At 32.9% G+C, this 24,491-nt stretch overlaps 1 protein-coding gene across 9 annotated transcripts in view; it reads right to left on the bottom strand.

Moving 5' to 3' along the window:
• Positions 1-7,136: 7,136 nt before the first annotated feature.
• anne (polyamine-transporting ATPase anne boleyn) overlaps positions 7,137-24,491 on the bottom strand; it is a 138,840-nt gene continuing 121,485 nt past the window's right edge. For all 9 annotated transcript variants that reach the window (XM_076473455.1, XM_076473461.1, XM_076473454.1 and 6 more), the window contains 5 exons: positions 22,703-22,853; positions 21,065-21,210; positions 10,552-10,640; positions 9,922-10,008; positions 7,137-7,771 (listed from right to left, as the gene is read on the bottom strand). In XM_076473455.1, coding sequence (XP_076329570.1) covers positions 7,580-7,771; positions 9,922-10,008; positions 10,552-10,640; positions 21,065-21,210; positions 22,703-22,853 — 665 coding nt within the window. In that variant the 3' untranslated portion in view covers positions 7,137-7,579. The remainder of the gene's footprint in view (positions 7,772-9,921; positions 10,009-10,551; positions 10,641-21,064; positions 21,211-22,702; positions 22,854-24,491) is intronic.

Consider the following 24,491-nt stretch of genomic DNA (forward strand, 5'->3'; position numbering starts at 1 on the left):
TTGCACTCGTAATCTTCCACACAAGTGTTACAGGTTACATGCATTTTTGATAGATCAGTCCTTTAGGTGGTGATCACATAGCTCTTGAAGCATTAACTACATTCTTTAGTGCAGTTGTCTACTTTACGGCCTGTTGTCTTATGGTTAAGATAACTGTGACTAGTTCTCAAACAGTGTCTGAGATACAGACATTCCAGAAATGGGCAAAGTTTCAGTGTGTGGTGAGATAGTATGCATTGCTGTATTGTGGGTCCAGGCAATGAACTAAGACAAAATCACATTATTGTCAACCATGCTGTTATCTAATCAGAATTTGAATAGTTTAGTAACCATTCCAACAAAGGTTGATTTATTTGGTTCATGAACATCCTACCATACAAATAATGGTAGAAGTCCTTTACAAAGATAACCATGGCAAACAGTTCTCTCTTCTTTGTGCAGTACCTACATTCAGAATCCATAAGCATACAAGTAGTATATGTGATAACATGTTCTATTCCAACCTGTAACAGCAACAGTATTACTCCATCTCTTTGTCACTGGTATCAGTGTCCAGAAGAAACAGTACTTTAGGGATCAGAATGCTTGGCCACACTCTTAACTTCAATCGAACTGCACTTCCACTTTTGTAATAAGAATTGATAATGGTGCTGCTACCATTGAGAAACTGGCTACAAATTGCCAACAGTATCATGCAAAACTGGGAAAATATTTTACCTCCTGTTTTATTCGTAAGTCAATATTAGACTCCCACAATGTGGCTAAGTAGTATCACTCTTTAATTGCATGAACAAATGTAACATACTTCAATCAATAGTTTACAAGCAGTTTCAAGCTAAGTCATGTGAACAGCTTTCTCTATAAGTTACTTTTCAAGAAATTCATATCAGAAACATTTACACAATACTTTTAGACTTTTGAAATATGTAGCTTTTAATAATGTGAAGGAAATAGCAAAAGTTTATGATCTTGAAACTTCTAGTTCACGAGGGCATCTAACCATGTTCAAAAACTGCATGGATACTTAGAAAAAGAAAAGATACTCTGTGAATATACTTTACTAAATACGTATATACTGGTTACAAAAATGTGACTGTTGTAGCTATTTCAGTTATCAATGCAATGTGAATGATTGATTTGTGAAATCAAACTCAATAAAAGATCTTAAAGAACAAAGTGATGCAGCCAGCTCAGCATCTTACATTAACAAATTAATACAGTTTGCCTATCTGTAATTTTTTTAAACAAGTTTCAGAAGTGATCGAACCATAGATTATAAAACACTATACAATTACTGACCCTAACTCTTTATCGTAATTATCTCGGAACCATCAATAAAAATAATGCTGACACTTCCTGCTGGACTTGCTGTAGTGGCCCAGTGTTCCTGATAACTGGAATAAAGTAAGATTACAAAGAATGTAATTCAAATTTGTCTGAATATACAAAAATCTGACTGGTGAGATACTCAGTTGTTTGTTTTCCTACAGAAATAAATTGAAAGGTTATAATAATAAGTATGACAGTATTTTTATCCAAAATGGGGCTGATACATGATGTATGTAATATAAACTACTTACTCGTATAGACCTTTAACTATTTACCTGAGTTATGATGCTTTTGCCATCAGCCTTACCATACCAATTTGTATTATTCTGGAGACTGAATTTTAATCTTCATCAGTTTTAATGACAACTTATCATACAACTTTTGATGGCTTTGAGTGACAAAGTAAGAGGTTTGCAGTGTAACTTGCTCCCAAATCAACTAAGTGTGAATAGTCAGCCACAAATTCATTCTTGTCTGGCAAAACTTGTTTTCACATATAATCATATGATACTGTTTTAGCTACTTTTTGCTCATTTTTTAAAAACTAATCTAGGGTTCTATCCCTAGTTGAAGAGGAGCTTGGTTACTCAGTTTAACTATTGTTGATATGCATATTTAAAACACTGCTATTACTGAATTTCAATGCAAAATCAGGTTTCATTGGCTTGTGTGTTTGTTGTTAAGTGCAAAGCTACACAACAGGCTATTTGTGCTCTACTCACTATGAGTATTTAAACCCAATTTTTAGTATTTAGCTCTCAGTGAGCAGCATCAGAAAAGCAAGATACAAGCAGCAAATAAAGGGGTATTAGATTATTCAAATAGTGGCTAGAATATGAGAAAGAACAGATTATGGACAAATAATAACTGTCTCTGCAGATTGTTGAATTTTATGTAAAGCAAACTGAGCAATACCTATGCTAACTCTTCCTACATTTTAAATGAGAGATTAGGGGAAAACTACTAATTAACACCTCCTATCATCACCTTTTGGGCTACTCATTACCAATGAATAGTGGGAATGATCTCCATGTAACAGTACTTCCAAGGGTGAAAAAAATGAGCATGTTGGGGTATATAACAGATTGCAAGTTCAGTACTCTAACCATCAGATCCTGTCAAGCCATTATTACACGTGAAACTTAATGAATAAGACTGCAAACACACATTTGGCATTAATTTTATGAGTCAATCATTATTCTGTCATTGGAATGGAGATATTTGATGTCCATTTGTACTGCCAGACTAATGTTTTCTGTAATTAACTATGTATAATCCATGAAAATATGCTGGCAAATGTATTATGTTTCCATTAATATTTTTAAACCTTTTTTTTTCCCCCTGTAGATGATCTTTAAACATTTCTGTCAGAAATACATTATTGTTTGTAGTTGTTAGGAAAATAAAATGCAACCCAATTAATTAAAATAAAATATAAATTACACATACTGAAAGCTTGGATTAGACAAAAGTAAAATCATTATAACTAGTAACAACTTTATAAAAAGTAATGATGCAATTTTTTATTTGTCTGTTAACATTAATTTAACCACTATAACAATATCAATTCCACTTACCAACAGTAGTGTCTACAAAATACAAGTACATCAGGTTCTAATGTCACTTGGTTTAAAATCTTTTTCTTATTTTATTATCTTTAAGTTAGTCTCAAAACACTGGTTAACACTTACTGTACTGAGCCTTAAAACAAAAGAAAAAGCTGATTAGAGTGAATCACAATTTGACACCAACTCCTTTACAATATTTTATATTATGTAGAACAAACAAGTACTTTTTGTCACTTAATATTATTTAATATTTTCAAGCAAATTTGGTAAAGTGATGGTTCCTATTCAATCAGCCAGTGTCTTTTGAGATGCCCAAAGTGTGATCTCTTCCCACACTAACCTCATGCATCCTGTATTTCATCACATGCCATAAATCTATTATTGTATGTTCAATATAATACCGCAATTAAAGGTTTTATTTTATTTGCATTAATCTGCTGTTGTTTTCAAAAGTAACAGACAAAAAAAAATGATCAAATATGCCCAAGTACAAATGGCTATTTTATTCTAATTTTGAAACAAAAAATATGTTTATTTTAAACTGAGCATGGTCAGTGTTTAACACTCCTATATTATGAATTCAAGGGTTTATGACTCACACTCTATTGTCATAAAATTACCATACTACACCTTAAAGCAATGGTTGTGCTACAAGAGTAATGTTGAAAGAACAACAGTTAAAGAATTAGAAGACAATACTGTTAACTAGTTAAAGTCCCTTCCAACTAATAAGTTAAAACAAATGCTCTGTGCCTTGGGGCTGCAGGTATGCTACAAGACTGATGTTTAGACAACAGGAGCTGAAGAGTTGGAAGCAGGTACTATTGACAGGCTACCTTCCTCTCTAACCTATGATACTGAAATTTAGTACAGCTATGTGCAGATGGCCCTTGAGTGTAGTTTTGTATAAAAATTCTAAGACAAACATTTTACAAAAGTTAGTTTACTAAATATGGAAAAAGTCAAACAGCTAACTCTAGCATGTTTAATAATTAATTCTCTGGAACACAGCCGTAACAGACACAAAAGGTTTAATTTTTTTTTTACCTATTATTTTCAACTTCCATTTTGTATTAACAAATAATAACATGGAATAAGTTATAATTTTGATTTCACGACTAAATAATTTATGTTTGAGAAATTTATTTTGAACGTACTTCTTTGTTCAATTGACTCTCTGTTTGCTATTAAGTTTAGAAATCATGACATGAAAATTAATACAAGGCTAATTAGAATTTACAGTAGATAGTAGAAGGTTGAGGACAAGAAGAGACCCTATCTTGGGCCAAGAGCTATCACCAGCCTCAGCGAGAACTATACATGCATATTTTATGACTAGAACGTTGAAAGATGACTTGAAGAAACCATGGCAGTCATACCATCTCAATCTCTCTTTCCATATGTAGAACTCCATCAAGCATGTATGGTATCTTAGCCACACTGTACTAGAAATACTTGCTGCAAGTAGTTGTCTTGTCTATTGCACCTCAACAGTGGTAAGATGAAGTTCATTAATTCTCAAACATTTAAATCACATCTTCTGTAATGGTTGTGCTCAAGAATAGATGGTGATGCTGAATTTGAGTGGTTTGTGCTGATTGTCACATTTCAAAACAACTGAGACACTTAATAGCAGAGATTATTCAACTACCAAACAGTTCCTATGGTTGAACTGAAGGTTCAAATGCATGATACACTTTGTAAGAACTTGACCATTTATACAATGATTTGGAAAAAGTGTTATGTGAAAACTTTTGTGATTTTGTGAATCTTGGATGGTGAGGTATCTCTCACCAACATGTTCATATTAAGAAAACCCATGTGATACCACTAAATCCCAGCTAGGAACGTTTAATCTTTGATCATGGCTTTGTCTTTAGCAATGTAGTATGAAATGGTCATATTGATAAGTTTGTTTTTGAATTTTACACAAAGCTACTCAAGGGCTAGCTGCACTAGCCATCCTTAATTTAGCAGTGTAAAACTAGAGGAAAGGCAACTAGTCATCATCACTCACTGCCAACTCTTGAGCTACTCTTTTTCCAATGAACAGTGGGATTGGTTGTAACATTATAATGCTCCCATGGCTGAAAGGGCGAGCATGTTTGGTGCGACGGGGATTCAAACCTGCAACCCTCAGATTACGAGTTAAACACCTTAACCCACCTGGCCATGCCAGGCCAGATAATATTGAACCAGACACTGAAACCAAAGAAGAAACTACCAGTGAATACTGTAGTTGATTATGCTCTGGAAGAAGATCAAAGGTCATCAATTACTCCCCAACAAAAACATTGACTGACAGTTCCACTGCCTTATGTGCTTATGATGTCCTATCTGACAACAGCATTTCTGAGGTCTAGTTGCCATGGCAGCACCATCTATTCTAAAGGGAAAAAAAATGCTACAAGCAAAAGTTCAGAGCCCTGATTTCTAGTGTAGATTACCAGATTACTGGATAGAGTTTGTCAGTATTTTGTTGCAAAATTGAAACAGCTCAAACATTCTGTTCTGGCTGATGCCACAGCAAATACAGGAGAATTGATGGAAAGTAATGGCTGCAGCTGCTGTCTACTTTATGTTAGTGAAGCCTGAGTTGAGTTTGGCCATCAGTTTTTACACAAAAGAATGATGCCTAGTTTTGAAAACTTTACATGGTATGTGCCTGTATGACAGTGCATTCAGCTGAGTTTTTATAGGCAATGGAGCAGTTAGAGCCTAAGTGGATTGGAATTAATAAATAAAGTTAAACATTAAGAACAAGACAAAATGCTTAAGTGATAATAAAATGACAAAAAAATTCACATTAGTAATAAGATTTAAAGAAGTAACAACAATGGTAAACATGGCAACTAAAGATACTAATGTACTAAACTAATGATGTAAAATTTAAACTACATAAGGAACTGTTATACTGGTTTCATTAACTAAAGTAAAAGTGTAAACTAATAGAAGGTAAAAGAAATGGCAGTTGCTATACCTTGTAAACAGTAAGTAAAGATGCAAGTGTGATGGTTCTAAAAAGTCATCATACTACATAACATTATCAATTCAATTGGTAGAAAGACAATTATTGAATCTACCACAAAATGCAGAACAAGAAATATTGGTCAAAAAGTGACAGCAAGTTCATGAACTTTCTCCAGAAAATCTTGTAATGTTGAGAAAATTGTATTGTACTGAATAAGCTGTGAGGAGTAGACATTACTTCTTAATCTAATTTGAAATATTTGTATTTGTAAATGAAAACTGGATAACTTGAAAATAAAACATTTGTTTTCTTTAATTTAAACATCTGATTAATAATGCTTTTGCATGTAAATCTCAATAATGTGCTACTGTTTGCAGTAAAATAGCTTTTTTCCAACGTGAGTTCTGGTGGATGTGTTTATTATTATCAAGAAAACTTGATAATTTGGTAAAAGTCTATTTGTTAATCCTTTATTAAGTACAAAGATAAACAATGGGCTATCTATGCTGTGCCCACTTGAGGGAATTGATCCTGAAATATATATATTATGAGACCTTAGAGCTTACTACCAAACAAATTGGGTTGTGTTAAAACTGGATATTGCTACATGTGCAACTAAAATGACTATAATTTTGTTATAGTCTTTCTTACTAAACTTTGTTAATAATAAAAATTCATGTTTGAATAGATATGAAGCAGTGTAAGCCAACAGAATGCTTTCTGAAGGTTAAAAATTACCTTAAGTTTCTGAGCATCCATGGTCATCAGTTGAGGATTGCGCTATCAACTTTATATCAATACAAATGCAATAACTCAATTTTTCTCATGCATTCATAGTATCAAATAACTATCTGTGTTGGGTAAATGTGATGTATCTTCATACAGATACAGGAAATGTATAACCAATGTGGGTAGAGCACCAGAGAAATATGCATTCTTTTTACAGAAACTGTCACCTCCAGTAGTTAACATGAAAAAAAAGGGCATTCTCAGGTTTTGTGTAGTTATATGTGTATAAACATATTAATATGCAATGATGCCTTTCTTTTACTGCAAATGAGTTTCTTTTATATAATAGCAAAAAGCACCTACTGGTTCACTGTGTAAATCAATCTTCTCCAGACAGTTTTTCATGATCTTTTCCAGGCTACCAGGAACTGATAAAGTTAAAGTATTCTGTGTCACAGTAAGAAGAAATTAGCCAATCAGAAAACAAAACAAAAAGCATTATTATTTTAAAGAATTAAAAATGATCTTGCCAATCTTAGTAGAGCATCTGTAAGTATCACTTTTATTCCTAAAATGTGCTACAGTTTCATATTTAGGGAATATCCTACTTGAAACAGTACGTGGTGTTAGTAATACATAATTGTTACATAGCCACTCTAATACAATGAAATACACAGATTACATACTTTAAAAACGTACTGAATCACAATCATAAGGTCAGACTTGTTATTTTAACTTTGCTGAGCCTTAAATCTTGTGTATGAATTGTTCTTTGTAAGACTTCTCTACCTTGAGGCACCAATTGGATGAAATTAGTTCAGATGTGTTAGGCTTGAAGTATGCAACATAATGATACAGATAAGTTTCATTTTTCAGAAGAGAATCATTGTCTATTTCGATATTTTGAAATTTGATGTACATGCTGAAGTGCAAAAGTATGTGGTCACATCTTGGTTTCTAACTCGTACATAGATTCAGCATGTTAGTTAAAATTTAACGAGTCAACAGTTTGGACTGTTGTCAGGGAAGTTTCAGTTGTAGATCCACTCAGTGGCAACCAATCAGGTGAATCTCTGGTTTCATATTCAATATTTTTGTACTGGGCAGTATCTTGTTTACCACACTTAAGTTTACCATGGCACCTTCTGAATACCAGGTAACCAATTATATAAGTCTACAAAAAGAAAGAAAAGCTGCATTAACAAGTGAAGTACATCAAACAAACAAACTGATAGTATTATGTCTAATTAAAATAGAAAAAATTCAGTTATCTCTTTCACAATTGGCAGATGTATTTTACAGAAACCTTGTAACCATAATGTAACTATAGTGATATACATACTATAACCCTGAAAGTGCTTGCTGTATCTTTATGTAGGCTTTAAAAATCTTTCATAAACAACAAAAAATAAAAAATAAATAAATACTTCTGCTAAAACTTTTTTTAATTATACAGTTTCAGGGTGCTGACAGCTCAAAATGCAACGTGACTTTCATACTGAGATTAAGAATACTTTTCTTGATCTGAAAATTTTCAAATTTCATTTGCATAATTCCTGAAATCTTTCAAATAAATATCAAATGCTATTAGACAAAAATTTATACATGATCTGTTATTTATTATACCCTATCTCTGTAACCACAAAGAAAAACCAAAACGCATGAAATACACTAAATAAATAAAAAACAGTTTGAAAATGTACCAAGTATTTTTTGTTTTTTTAAACAGTCCAAGTACAAAGTGACTTTTATGTTAAGAATGAAACATTTTTATTCATATCAAAAATTCCAAATTTCATTTGTGTAATCTCTAAACCTTCTAAATAAATTTCAAATGTTCTTTTTTCAGTAGAACTTTATATTTTATCTATTATGTTCTCTAACCTAATTCTATACAAAGTTGGTCAGTTTAACCAGTCTCACAACTACCAAAAAGTCAAAATAAATAAAAATTAACCTTTTTCTTTCTTTTGAGAATGACTTCAAATTGTAACATAAAACATGATTTGTTTATCCTACATGGCTTAAGTATACATCTGTCTGAACTATTATTTCTGCCTTAAAATCTGAAATTACTTGACAAATATGCAGTGCCCGTTACACCATCAAACTACATAACACGTGGGTTGATCATGTATCTAGTGAAAAATTTATTATTATTTATTTTACCTAATCTAATTTAAAAAGCTACTAATTTTTTACCTTTTAGTTACTTTTATAATATAATAAATAAAAAAATACACATGAATAACAAGAAACAGTCAACACAGTATTTTGTTTCTTCTTATTCATGTGTATTTTTTACTTTTTAAGTTACTTTTATAATATAATAAATAAAAAATATACACGAATAACAAGAAACAAAATACTGTGTTGACTGTTGATGACATTTAACCCTACTTTAAGCTAATAGCATTACTGCAAAAAATAATTTATTTACTAAATAGTGCTCCAAAGGACACTAAATAATAACATACAAAAAGTAAAATATATCCTACAACTAACACAATTATTCCGATTTTCTAACTATGCAAAAAAAGCTATTAGAAATTCAGCTAAGTTTGTCAATGTGAATATAGAAGTGAAATGGACAATTATATGTACAGAAAACAGCATGCTATACTAGTCACAGGATAGACTGAAACCTTGGCTTAATATTGGTTATAAATATTATAATATTAAACATCAGAAAAAAAAAAACTATTGGCAATTTGTGGAAAAAAGGATGTGGCAGATGTGGGGTCTCATTTTCTAATTTCTGATTCTGAAACCAAATAAGGTTGAAGACTAAAAAAATTATATTTTTTCTGAGCAATAATTAGATTGAAATGAGTAATTTATGTTGAATTCCAAAGTTTTTGGAGGGGTGGTAAATAAATTAAAAAAAAGTAAATACACAGATAAGAAATGTCACAGTTCTCATACTAGTATAAATTAATTTTTTTTTCTTTATATTTTTATAAAATTAAAAATTTAAAACATAATAAAACTGGTTTTATTAACTACCCTTTGATGGCAAGTTTATTTGTATATATAGATAATAAAGCAGTTTAATTAAATTTTGAATGTAACTCTGTGAATAGTTGTGATTTGTGCACTTTGACCTACCCAATGCAAAAAGGTTAAGAAAGATTTTCATGAATGTTTAATCTAATAAAAAAAGATTCTCATGAAGAATTAGCAATCTTAAAGACTCTTCATAACATTTTGCTAAGGATTTGTATAATTTCTATTGCAGTTGATGAATATAAATATTTTATTATTTTTATAAATATTATTTTTATAAATATTTTATTATTTTATTTAACTCCTATATTAACTTACCTCTGTAATATAGGCTATAAAAAAATGACCAAATGCAATAGCAACTACACTACTTCGAAACTCAACTGTTGTACCCTCAAGTTGAAACTGAAAAAAAAAAAATCAGTCAAATTAATTTTTTGTAATGTAGTACTACAAGATACCAAATAAAATGTAGTGTTCATAACGTATATTACATTTCAAGAACAATACCTGTATAATGTTTGTTAAAGTATTTAGTTATTTATTATCAGAACTTTTCAAATCCTGTATGCAACAAGCTCAATTGTGACAGAGGAAAAAATATACATTAAATATATTAGGTATTTTAAAAACTACACATACACATTTTGATAAAATTAAGTTATGGATTTAATTATAATTATACTTTGTGAATGAAACTTTACTAGCTGGCCAGTAACACCAACAAAACATCTTAAGACAGATTAGCATTTTGTGACATGAAGAAAATGTTAACCATAAAATAATTATGTCTCTTCTCTCGATTTCTTTAGATAAAATTATTTGCATTCCAGTTTAATTTAAAAATTAAAGTGACTTTTTATTGTCTGCCTTTAAGAAGATCTGCCAGACAACATGATTGAGTAATACAGTCTTACATTCTTAAAATTAAGACCACAAGATACTAACTTCAAACAGCTGTGCCAGCCAAGGACTAGGATATACAACCAAGTAAATGCTGAACAATGCCATAATAATCAGTGCACCAAGAAACAGAGCTGAAAAACAAACAATATTTTAAGAGCAAATATAAGATACTTTTTTTCAATAACATGAATTTCAATTTGACAGTTTTATAAAAAAATAAAATAAATTAATAGTTGAATGAATGCAAGTAAACATTTTGTTTTTCTGAAAAATACAGTATATATCTTGCAAAATCGCAAGCTCTTTAAAAATTCTCTTTCATTTTAATTACATATTTATTAAAGTTTCATGGTGTTTTAGATAATTCCTTTAAACATTCTAAAATAAGTGTTTCTTAAACAAATATTTAAAAATTCATTGCATATACAGCAATACCTCGCACAGTGCAGCTTCAATCAATATGGGATTCACTATAGTACAGATTATAATTTGCAACTGATGATTCAATTAGTACTGAATGATTCACTATAATGCAGCTATATCTATACAAGTCCTTGGGTACTTTTTATTATGGCTGACATTTTTCTAAAATTTTCTAGAATGATCTTCACGAATATGTGTCATTCACTTATTCCAGATCTTTCTTCAAGCTTATACAATGTTCATGTACATTTATATCCTGGACAGTATACATCTTAGCATCATTTGCTTCAAATGACAGTCTAAATTCAGCTTTTTCTTAAGCATGAGTGTATCCTTTTTGTGATCTTTTCACAGAGATCCCTTTATTATGAGTGAAAAAAAACGAGTGTAATGATACCAAACCAAAGAAACATAAATGGCTGACATTAGAACAGAAACTTGAAATAATCAAATGCCATGAAGAAGGCACTTTGTTTGCCAAACTCACATGAGACAAAGGAATAAACGAATCATCAGTAAAACTGTAAAAGAAAAGATTCACAATACAAAGAGTGTGGAATGGTTACCAACTATTTTGCCTCAAAAACAATCGTAAAGAAAAGGAGCTTTGTAATGGAACATTTGCTATCAATATGGATAGAAGATTTAATCAGAAGTGAATTCCTTTAAGCCAAAAGGAAATTCAAACGAAAGCTATGAGTATTTTCAAAGCCCTTAAAGAAAACAATGGAGAAGGGGTAACTAATGAAACATTTTTGGCAAGCTGTAGTTGGTTCTTTCGTTTTACAAAAATGCTTGTTCATATTGTAGGTGAAAGTTTAAGTGCAGATGATGATGCTGCTGAAAAATTTCATAATGAATTTATTGAAAAAGGTGGGTACAAAAATAACCAAATTTTTAATGTTGATGAAACAGGTTTATTTTGGAAAAAAATTCCTTATAGAATTTTTCTATCAGAAAATGAAAAAACTCAGCCATGGTTAGGAGGCGTCAAAAGTTTGTTTGAAACATTTGTTAAGTGGAAATGCATCTGGCAATTTTAAATTAAAAGCCATGCTTGTGTATCATGCGGAAATCCCCAAGTAATTAGCGGCTCTTCAAAGAAGACCCTCTCAGTTGTTTGTTGATCAAATAAAAAGCATGGGCCAAGAAAACTTTGAAGACTGGTTAAAAAGTTATTTTTGTTCTGCAGTTGAACGTTACTGCAACGAAAACAACTTGGACTTTAAAGCTTTGTTATTATTAGATAATCCACCAGGCCATCAAACAGGATTTTGTGACTTTAATGAAAACGTCAAAATTCCTTTTCTTCCACCCAATACAACATTTCTACTGCAACCAATGGATCAAGATGTCACTGCGACATTTAAAGCTTATTATTTGAGGTTTTTTCTCAAGCAATATAGGCTACAACTAGATAAGTGCACTATCTTTGACTGAATTCTGGAAAAATTACAGCATCAGAAATGCTATTGAAAACATCAACGAAGTGTGGCTCGAAGTTAACGAGAGTAACATGAGAGCAGTGTGGAAGCACATTTTGTCTCATTGCACAAAACAATTCCTGCAGCTTTGAGCTTGAAATTAGGGACGTTCCTGAAGACATTATCAAAATTTTACACAGTGCTGTATTCAAGTCTTTGGAAGTGGCTAATGTTCGAGTGTGCACTGATGCACCTTCTCAAGCTCTCGTCAATGATACGCTCCTTAATTTAGACCAAGATTAGGCATATGAGGAAAAAGTGCAGAGTGTAACAAAGGTGCTAGTGAAGAGGAGGAAAAAGAACTTCCCTTACAGGAACTTGAAAAAATGTTTAGGGCAGTGAAAACTGTTTCAGACTTAATTATGAATGATGATCCAGACAAAGCACAGTAATAATGACCAACGTGCATTAGAAAATGTCATTCAATGTTACCAAGAACACCATGTAGAAAAGAAGAAAAAGAATATGGTGCAACTTAGATTAGACAGATTTTTCTTTAATCAGTGTGCAGTATGTTTTTAGTTTCCATTTTTCAAAATAAAATTTTCATTATTTTTTAAAATTAAAACAAAGTTTATCAGTTAATTTTGTTTTACCTCATAACTATTTGTTTATTATTTATTTTCTGACTAATCAAACTTACTTATTTCTACTATGAAGAAATTTCTTATGATACCCACATATCATTATTTTTCCTACTGAAACTATTCCCCATTCAGTGCTGATTCAATCAATGTGGTAGTTTTTCCAAAGCATTAACTGCACTGTGTGAGGTATTCCTGTACTTCATATATTTATATTTAGAATTTAACAAACTTCCACCTTTTTTATACAAAACAGTTATATTTTGCTCAAACGTTCAATAATCAGACAAAATTAAATATGATACTTTGTATCTTAGTGTATGCCATTACTATCCTAACTTCCAAGTGTCTTGTATACTAGGAAACTTTGGAAAAAACACCTAATTGACCATGCACATTTTCCAGTCTGCAGTAGTGAAATTATTAAGTCTGGATCCTACAGTCAGAATTCAAGAAAGACCACAACTCTGTTTAATTTTGTAAAATAATATCTGAAGGAAAAATAAGTACAAAGTTTTAAGGTACAAAAAACTGAGGTGCATTTTCAAACCTAATTGCTACCTTAATTCTTTCTTTAAATTTAAGAACTATATCCCAACTTCACAACTTTCTATTACTGTTTACAAATTTACTTCCTGTCAGTAGACTGGTTCTACTAAAAGAAAATTACAAATATGCGTGAAAGAACATGCTAAAGTTACTGGTTAAATATAATCTACTTCTACACTCCCCAGGCAAATATCACATTATCTTAAATTCTAATCTAAGATCTTGGCCAGGGTCAATAATGGACAGATCCTCCATATAGAAAATAATTTGTTCATTTATAAACTGGGGGTTGAAATTAAATTTATTAGTTCTGTCAAATGCTCCAGCTTATAGGATCTTATTTAAGGGCCATCAATAGAGCGAGACTAGAATGGACAATGCGTGTGTGTATGTCTATACATACATATACATAAGCTATTTCAATAGTTGGGGAAATGGGTCTAACTTATTAAGGAGGGACAACACTTCTGGATAAAAGAAAAAGATGAATGATGTTAGAACAAGAACAACTGAAATGTAGGAAGAAGAGGAGGTGCCCTGGATTTTAGTTGGTGAGGAAGAGAACATCAATACCAAACTGCTCAAAAAGGTATTAGTAACAGAACCTGACATGGTGTGTTGCAAATTAAAGCAGACACATGTGAGAAAAGACTAAAGGGATAGCACACAAAGAAAATTATGATAATACTTATGGTTTAGGGCATCCACAGCCAATACTACTGCATAAGGGACTGAACACAGAAGTGGCAAAGGTAACTGGTCATTGGCATGCCCAACTGGGATTAAATAATAATAATCTGAGGATGAAGTGACCACTATTGTGATCTTGCAGAAAATCTCACATCAACACTAGGAACTTTAGAAGCTAGGAAATATGGAATGAACGGTTTCCATAACTCTTGACTCAATTCAGGTTTTGGGAAGTAAATATATCCTGTGAGGTGAATAAGAGTACATTAGAAATAGGTAAGGAAAGAAAAGAAGCACTTACCCATTAAATATTACAAGTAGATTGAAGAATGGTGACTGGAAGGAAGTAATATCCTGAGGGAGACAAATACCATTACATGGTGGAGATAATGGAAGATGAAGACGTATGACATAGTTCACATTCTAACTTCGAGGATCATTAAAACTGCGAGGCCATAGAGTGACGGAAAAAAGTGGCAAATTTTATAAGACATAATACAGCCTGTGAGCATCCCCATCTAAGGAGGAAGAGATAAACTAATGTATAAGTCTGGTAAGCATACAGGAAGAGGGAGATCTCCAGAAGAAGAGGGGGTCCCATAATAAAAATAAATAATTGCAGGAACCCTAACTGGAATGAAACATCCAACAACCTCAACTGCACACAAAAAGCATCAGGGGCAAAGTTTGATGGAACAGATATGGGATAAAAAGTGTACTCTCTCTCTCTAGAGAAGCCCACGTCTTAAAAAGAACAAGTGATCATGAAATAAAATCAAGGATTATCTGCAAAATGAAATACAAGAAGCATTCAATACATAATAATCAGATCTGTGACCATTAGCAACAAGGAGAAGAAAACAGGTTTTGAAAGAGAGATGATATAAGGAGCAGGTAGTCGTGGGATCAAATGGTGACTGGTAAGAGCACATGAAACCTCACCAAGGAACCAGTCAGGCAAAGGAATTTAATAAGGGAGTGATGAACTGGGAAGGTCAAGAAAATGTAGAATAAACGAGAGGGTAAAAAGCAACAGATGAACAAGCAGCATAAAATATACAACTTCCATTGAGAGATAGAGAACAGAATGGTGACATTAACAGGATAATAAAAGGAATACAAAAGAGAAACCTGACTAGCAAACAAGGGACCAAATAAATCCTACTGGTAAAGATAAAGGGACAACACTCTATGGTGAAAGAGAGAGACATAAAAGGTTAGAGCAAGAATTAGAGAGATGGATGTAGAGATGTCCTGGATGCCATTTGATGAAGATCAGGACATCAAGATTAAGCTACCAACAGAACCCAACAAGAAGTGTTGCAAATCACAGTCAAGACACATAGGAGGAGATGAAGAAGAGGGTACACTTATCAGAAAAAATATGAGACTATTCCTGACTTAGTACATCCATAGACAAAACTGCTGCAAGAAGGACAGATTAGAGTGATATGCTCAACCAAGAACAAATTCAATTAAACACATGAGAATGGAATGACCACTCTGGAGGAAGAAACGTGTCTGGTTAATAAAGTCAATCTAGCATGGAGCATAACAGGTTGCAAAGTGAACCCAATGTGAGTGGGCTCAAAACAGAAAGTTTAGCATGCAGAAGCAGAGATCCCTGGAGCAAGTCCCACCCTGATAAGTGATATAGAAAATGAACATATAATTGTTGAAGAGAGCTATAAAAAAAACTGATTCACAAAACAAGGTAGAAAGATAAAACACATATTCCACAGGAGACCAAACCCTCAAGGCCATAAAGTCATAAGAGATACATTGCTAAAGAGATAGAAATCCTAATGAGGTTTGCCAGTTGGATGTTGACCAAAGTATTGGCATGATCCAGAAAATGAACATAAGTATTCAAGAATAAAAGGCAACAATGTCACAAGAGAGGATGGTGGAATGCAAGAGATTTTCTATTGATCACTCTATGTTAATGAAAGAAGCCTCGTGTAAAACCAGCCTAAATGGATAAAATGTTTTAGAGGTGAAAAAGTCAAAGGAAGAAACAGAACCTCTCATGCAGCAAGTACAGAAAAAATGAAAGTTGAGGTGACTGGATACTCCTCTATTCCTCAGATGAATGTGGGAAAGCTGAGCATGAATGAGTGAAGAACTGACAAGGTCTCCAAGATGTACCAAGCACTGAGTTTGAGTGAAGAAGGATGTGGAATATTTGACCAACCAATTAAGATGAGCTGCCAGTTGGAGAAATGAATGCGAAGAAGCAAAGGAGGGGCCCAGTTACCCATGCAATAATGGAAATGAAATCTAATACTATGGACTTAGCCAGCAAATGCCCCCTGTAACTTTGTTGAAGATACAAGGAGCCAAAGAAATGACAATTAGGAGAGCTTGAAACTAGTACATCTGTTTCTGGTGGACAAAATGAGGGAACTAGCTTGAAGATGCATCAACTGCAATATGATGATAAAAGCATCCAAAACATCAACCTTGACCATTCTTAGTGTTGGGGAAAAGAACAAATGGAGAGAAAGAAGCCCCTCCATCTCGAGCCAAGTAACCATTAAATAGTGGTTGAAATACAAAAAATTGGTGATGGGACAACAGAAAGAGAATAGAACCTTGGATAAAGGCAAAAAACCTTCTTAATGGCCTTTATGTCCAAAAGATCCAGTACTGAGATCTCGGGATGCAGAAGGTACTGAGGACTATAAAAAGGACAGAAAGGAATGTCAAAAAGAAGAAAAGATAAGAAGTGAAGTAAAAGGATGAGTGTAAGAAACTAAATGACCAACCAGTCAGTTTCAGAAGGGGTTCCAAGATCTGCAAACAGAAAAAAAAAGTATCTCTACAGGGTCTGAACTGACAGAGTATGAAGATAGGGAGTTACTGGTATGACATATAACAGCTAACCCGACAAAAGGACGAATAGTGTGAAGTGGTAGAAGAATGTTAAGTGGGAAAAGAAAAAATGGAAGAATCATGGGATCAAAGAATAGGAACAAACTAAGAAGAATGTAAAAGATCAAAAACCAAAGGCTAGCATCAGGCAGTCTTTGTCCAGGTCTCAAAGATATTAGGAACACTCCCAAAAACATCAAACACTTCAGGGTAAAGAAAAGGAGAAAGATGAAGGTCAAATAAGTAAGAATATGGAAAATGAAGAGAAAAGAAAGGAAGCATCATTTCCAAACAAAAGAACCACATAACCAGGGACAAGGCAGAAGACAAAATCCTGGCCAACGTATTTAAACAACCAACTTTTGATCCACATAAAACTATTAGGATCACAGTGTATGGCTTCAGATAGAAGAGGAAGAGTGATTAAGTAACAAAGAAACTAGGTAGGAAAAATGAGAAGATAGTAAAACTGAGAAAGTGTAAATGAGTATAGATGGTCAGCCCTCCAAGTGGATAAAAGGGGCTCTAAGAATTGGGATTGTAACAACAGAAAAGAGGAACAACTATAAGCCATGGTAAAGGAATCCTAGAATCAAGGAGAAGCCACTTGAGAGTTGATTTTGGAACATGCTAATGTATGAGGTCTGTTCAAAAAATACGCGGACTGACATCATAAAACAAAATGTACTTTATTTAGAAGTTACAGGTCTGGGACCCCTTCAAAGTACTCTCCTCCCCAACGCACACGCTTATCCCAACAGTGTTTCCACTTGTTGAAACAGTCCTGGTACACTTCTTTTGTAATGTCCTCCAGCTCCTTCGTCGCATTTGCCTTAATCTCGGGATTCGTCTCAAATCTTCTTCCTTTCAAGGGTCTTTTCAGTTTGGGAACAAGAAAAAATTGCAAGGAGCAAGGTCAGGTGAGTAGGGGGGTGGGGAAGAACAGTGATCGAGTGTTTGGCCAAAAACTCACGAGTTCTGAGGGCTGAATGGGCTGGAGCATTGTCGTGATGGAAAAACCAGTTGCCACTCCTCCACATTTCTGGCCTTTTGCGACGGATGGCATCCCTCAGACGTTTCAGAACCTCAATGTAGTAAGTCTGGTTCACTGTGGAGCCTTCGGGGAGGTACTCATGGTGAACAACACCCTTAGCATCACCTTGACCTTGGATTGAACTTGGCGAGCTTTTTGGGTCTGGGGGATGTTTCACCCATCCACTGGGGCGACTGGATCTTCGTTTCGATGTCATAACCATAAACCCATGATTCATCACCTGTTATGATCCTTGACAAGAAGTTTTCATCTTCTTCTGAACGATCAAGCAGTTCCTGACAAACCTGGACGCGATGGGCTTTTTGTTCGTCCGTCATCAGGCGTGGCACAAATTTCGCAGCAACACGGTGCATCTTCAATTTTTTGGTCAAAATCTCGTAACAAGATCCAACTGATATCCCACACTTTTCAGCAAGCTCCCTGACAGTCAGGCGTCGATTTGCCCTCACCAGGGTGTTGATTTTGTCAACATGTGGGTCGTCAGTTGACGTGGAAGGACGTCCAGGATGCTCATCATCTTCAATGGACTGTCGACCATCCTTAAAATGTTCATGCCACTTGAAACATGCCATACGCTTCATAGCAACATCACCGTAAGCCGTGTTAAGCACAGCAAAAGTTTCAGTCGCAGATTGTCCAAGTTTAACACAAAATTTCACAGCAAGTCGTTGCTCCTTCAGGTCATTCATTCTGAAATCCACCAAACGAGAAAATCGCACTTCACTTAAAACCGTGTAGCTAATACACAAATGAAGATATCTGCAATCGGGAAATGGCGTCGTAATCAGCTGATCTGTGTGAACCTAGCGACACCAAGCGGATTCCCCTGGAACCAACTGGAGCCCGCAATTCAAACAGTCCGCATATTTTTTTAACAGACCTCATAGACTTGTATGTCTGAAAAGGAGGAGGCAAAACCAAATAATCCTCAGTGTTAGAGTCATGTAGTAAGGAATAAGAAAACTAAATGACATAGAAGAAAAGTAATGAACAAAAACATTTCGAGGAGAAACACTATCCTCAAAAGGTAGAGGTAAGGAAGCAAAGAACTTGCTACAGAATGAACTATGTATTATGGTAATAGCATCTTCCAAAGCCCAAGAGCCTTCAGTGGCCATAGGCAAAGTAGGTGTACTGTTAACAAAACCTCAATAAAAAATATTAATCACTGTCACATTTGAGAATTAATGGTTGTTATAGCAATTTAAGAGATCAATTTTTTTTTTAAGTTATTTAGTAGCAGTGAGTTTGAAATCCATATTAAAACAAACTAGAGTGTAAAAAAAGTTAATATTGTCAGAAAGGTTGTGCAAATTTTATAAAATTGGTTAAGTTTAAAAGTAAATAGATATGCCTGTTAGAGACAGTGCCAAGAATAAGACCAAATTTAACTTTGATGCTTCTGATATTCTAGACTAACAGTTAATGAAGATATACCAGCTAACTTAGGATTATAGTAAAAGAATTTTGATACTGAGAACTAACAGTTAGTAAAGACTAAACTTGTGAAGGATATTAACCGACAGTTAGATGTAAAAGGCTTCTAATACTGTATCTGAACAGAATACTAATGAGTCTAAAGTTATAAAGAAGATTAGTAACACATATTTATACTTAGTGACTAAAGGATTATGATATTATGGACTTTTTTCTTAAAAATACTAGTTACTGTTTACCCAAGACAAAATTCAAAAATGTCAATTAACTTGCACTTATTGATAAATGGATTCTTATATTGTAGACTAATTGTCAGTGAAAAGGTTTATGATACTGTTCATAAGATACTAAACACAAATATTAGGTTATTTAGACTTACAAGGTTTATGAATATGTGAACTAATAGTGAAGAAATATTACTAATATTGTTTAACAGACTCAATTCACAAATATTAGGTAACTTGCAGTTAGAAGCAGAAAGTTTCTGATGTTTTAAACTAATATTTAATGAAGAAATGTTACTGACTTTGTGGAAAATGATCAGTGGAGGTACAATCCTTGTATTGTTCACAGGATGATACATTCATGAACATTAATTAACTCACAGTTAGTAATAAAAGGTTTCTCTTATGCATTTCAATAAATTGAATGACAACTTCTAACCATGTATTAAAACGTTTTAATATATAGAACTTCAAATCAAAGACAAAAGGCTTCTGACACATGAACATACAATCACAAATGAAATGCTTCCAACAGTGTTTTACAGAGGAATAAATTTATTATTGGTAATAACTCAAGGAGAAATCAAATATTTCTGGTTCTTTCTCTTTGTTAGACTTTGAGACTACTGGCAAATTAACACATTTAATGTTAAAAGGTTTTTATTTACAGTATATTGAAGGAATAGTATTTGTAAACTTAGGACAAAGATAAAAGGTTTCTGATAGTGTTCTCTACAAAATGAGCTTCTAACTAACAGTAAGCTACAAAATGATTTACAAAAATATTGAATTGATGACTAAACAGATATTTTAAAGTCAGTAATCAAAAGCTTTTAATATACAATGTACGTGTTAATGATCTTATACTGAGGAAAAGAGATTCCTTATATGGTGAAATTAAAATCAGTGACAAACAGTTCCAAATAACTGAAACATAAATTAGGTAACAAATAGGTTTCCTATACCTTAAATTGATGTGTAAAAATAATATAATTCTGAAATTATTTTCTAAGTACTATTTTGTGAAGTTAAACATCAGAACAAGGATAACAGCTTTTTATAGTTTTCTAGCAACTGAATTTATGACCATTATTGTGTATACAGTTTATGATGATAAGGTCTCCAATATCGTTTTCTGTATTTTTGCTTTTAACCATTACTGAAATTGTAAACAATACTGAACCACTTAAGATATAAGTTTTCAAAGACTGAAATTTCTGCTATTAGTGAACTTACAGTTAGTGATGAAAGGTTTTCGATAAGGTTTTCCAGCTGAAAATATTACAGCAAGTGTAATATACTGAAAAACAGAAACAGCAAAAAGAGCATAATTGTCATGACAAGCCAGATCATCTTCATCTTCTGGCATGTGAAGTACATACCTGTAAGATGAAAAGACAGAGTAGGTTTTACTTAAGCTGGTCTATATACAGATATATATCTACTATCCATAACTGATTAGCAATTATTTTTAACAAGTTTTACAAATAGTTTCTTTACACATAGCACTATAATTTCATATTAATTCCTGACAATTTTGGCTCAGTCTAGTTTTATCACTGTTTTAATATAATTATTATTTATTAACAGAAGTTGAGTAACAAATAAAGAAATTTGAAAGTACAGATCAGAATTGGTTATTCCACAACAAGAACAAATGTAAATACAATGAACATTTTAACTAATTTCTAATGAGAATGAAAAAATAAAACACTTTCAATTATTTTATCCTAAGCTTAATGCTTGTTAATTACTCTTAAAAATTCCTGAGAAAGTTTGTGTTGAGATAAAAACCAAAACTGTGGAATGCTGAGGACTGACTACAGATGTATTCATCTAAAGCCAAATATTCAGAGAATCTTAGGTTTGTTTCTACTTTCCCTCAAGTAGAGTAATGTTAAAAGTCTGGGCAAGTTAAAACATCTTCATGTTATTTGTCTTAAATCAGAGCTAAATATGGTATGCTGTTTGGCATACTGAAATAGCTTTGGCTTTGCCCCATATGATTCCATCAATGAAAACATTAGAGCAAGTCTAAAATGGCACAATAAAATAAAGCAATTCTCCCAAAACTATTAATAGTTAACCAAATAAAAACGATCAAAACATGCTCACATTATAATATTTATTGCTTCTCTATTTTAGCAGTTGAGATGACAATCAAACCAAAAGTACTTTTCAAGTTGCTATCACATTCACACTTGCTCATCTTAAGCAAACAATGGGTGGCAGTATTCATTTATTCGAATTTCTGTTCATCTTAGCTGCAGTTATCAAGGCACCAAAAGTGATTGCACAATGTTTTTAACAGCAAGGAGGTACAAGTACCCTACAATATGTTGATTTGAAAGTCATTACCTCTGGAAGAAAGAATTATGATAACTAGTTTTCCTTTTCACAGTACATTTTAAAGGTTGCATCAGAGGAAGATTAATTACATTTCAGTAACTGGACCAATATCCATATTTTTCAACACCTTGATTTTGTTATGAGTATGTAAGCTGAAATGTCTTAAGTTTTTTTTTAAATATTTAATACCTATATCTCTATGAAGGTTTATAAGCTCTTTTCCCACTGGTTATCAAAGACAGTTGGTTGCCTTCTTAAAAAGTAAAAGTGTGTTATGGGATATAACTTCATTGTGGAGAAACTTGTAACAAGAAGGAAATAATTATAGTATGTTTAACAACATATTATCCTAGTTTATAACCTCCAACCCTGTGGTGAATAATCAATACATTCTCAACATTATACAACACTATCTAATACTTCACAAGCATTGTGCATACAAAGTTACTCTCAAAAAAAAATTTTTTTTAATCCAAATATCTTATTTTTAGACAATACAGTTAAAGTAGTTAATGCAATATTCACCAGGGTTGATTCCACAGTAACACAGTACCAAGAAGTTGTGCTACAACAACAAACACAATCTGGAAAAACAGCGAGATAATGGGAACAAAACTGATGAGACTATTTGGAGGAGGTTTTGAAACAAGACTACCATAGGCTTCTGTTCGACCAACTGAAAAAAAAAAAAAAGGCGTTCAAAACAAATAAAATTTAACAAGATGAAAAGTAACTTCTATTATGCAAGTCAATATTATTTTTCAATGGTTTAACTTTATATGAAAACTACATGAAAAGCATCATTTGCAACTACTCCTCCCAGAGTTCCCAGTGAGTCATTTGTATTTATTAACGTTTTGAAATGTCACTGTTTGTTTTATTGTCACTGATGCTGCAATGGCTGCAACAACTGCCTGGTTCCCAAGATCTGGAAATTCAGTGGTCAAACATATTCTCACAAGCTAGGGGAATAATCCATTAGTGTTTCCATGATGCTTATTCAGGATATATTGAACAAGAAAGTTATGTTCTTGCAGCATTGTTATGCAATGTGCAATGATAGTTACCTCCAAATTAGTTTTTTAACCTTATCAGCCATTTCAGTGATGCATGAACAACTCAAATAGTAAATTTCCAATTATACAAATAGTGGAAGTAATATTTAGAAATATTACAAATGCAAGCAGTTCAATTCTTTGCCTCATCCAGTATCAACTTTTAGTAACTGTTGATGTACACATAAAATGCCATATTCTATATTGTCTCATATTTGTGAAAAAACTGCTCCAATCATTCACCACAACTGGTATCAGTACATACATACCCAGGATAAATATACAATTCTGAGAAGAATAAGTTAATATTGTGGTTTGACTGAAAAATGTTCAGGGATAACTTTGCTTGCTCACAATTATTTGTTCAGACAGTGAGGTAATTATTTTGGAGAAACTGGTCACAATTATTCAATCATTAGTACAACACAAAATTCAGAAAGTTGCAAACTTCTCTTTTGTTCTCAGGATGAAATCAGTTTTGCATATGAAATCTTTGGGGGAATCAATGGCCACTACCTATAGAGTGATCAAAAAGTTCAACATGCATTTTTGTGGTTTCAGTTTCAAGGCTGCATCTTTAATGTACTTGCTCTCAGTGGCTGCCTGAAACATGCAACAAAATCCACATGCGAGACATTTATCCTATTTCAGTAACAAGCGCAAGATAAGTTAATCTCTCAAAAGTGGCAGACATATTACACAGATCAGGAATTAAAATAGTCTAGAGTGCTGAAAGATCTACTTTTATCACTAAAATTGACTTAACAGCAGCCACAAGCCAGCACACTGAATCAAAATGTAACCTCTAATATGCTTGGACAATCATCCATAAGAAGCAGTGAAAAAACTTGACATATGGTCATATTCAGCTGCATAAATTTCACACAGAAGCCATGAGTTAAACTCAATTTTTTAAAAATGATTATTTTTTGAAACAGTTGTGTTTCAACATATATTAATGTTTCATCATCAGTGAAAGGTGATAGATGTGGGACGTTGTGAGATTAAGCACCCACATCTCACTCTCCTAATTTCTATTTTTATATCTATTGCTACTCTTTTATTTCTTATGTTAGATTGGCAAATGGAGGTTAAGGCTGATAGATGGTGTATTCCCACTACAATGTGGGTCCTACTTTCCAGTTACCTCCAAAACCTAGGATACATTTTATAATCCCACACAAAAGTTTGTATCCTGGGATATTTTCAATTTAGTGCAGCATTTTTGTTTCAGCTTGTTTGTAAAGTTATAGCTAATA

The sequence above is a fragment of the Tachypleus tridentatus genome, chromosome 12 (genome assembly GCF_004210375.1).
Source record: "Tachypleus tridentatus isolate NWPU-2018 chromosome 12, ASM421037v1, whole genome shotgun sequence".
Classification (NCBI taxonomy): Eukaryota; Metazoa; Arthropoda; class Merostomata; order Xiphosura; family Limulidae; genus Tachypleus; species Tachypleus tridentatus.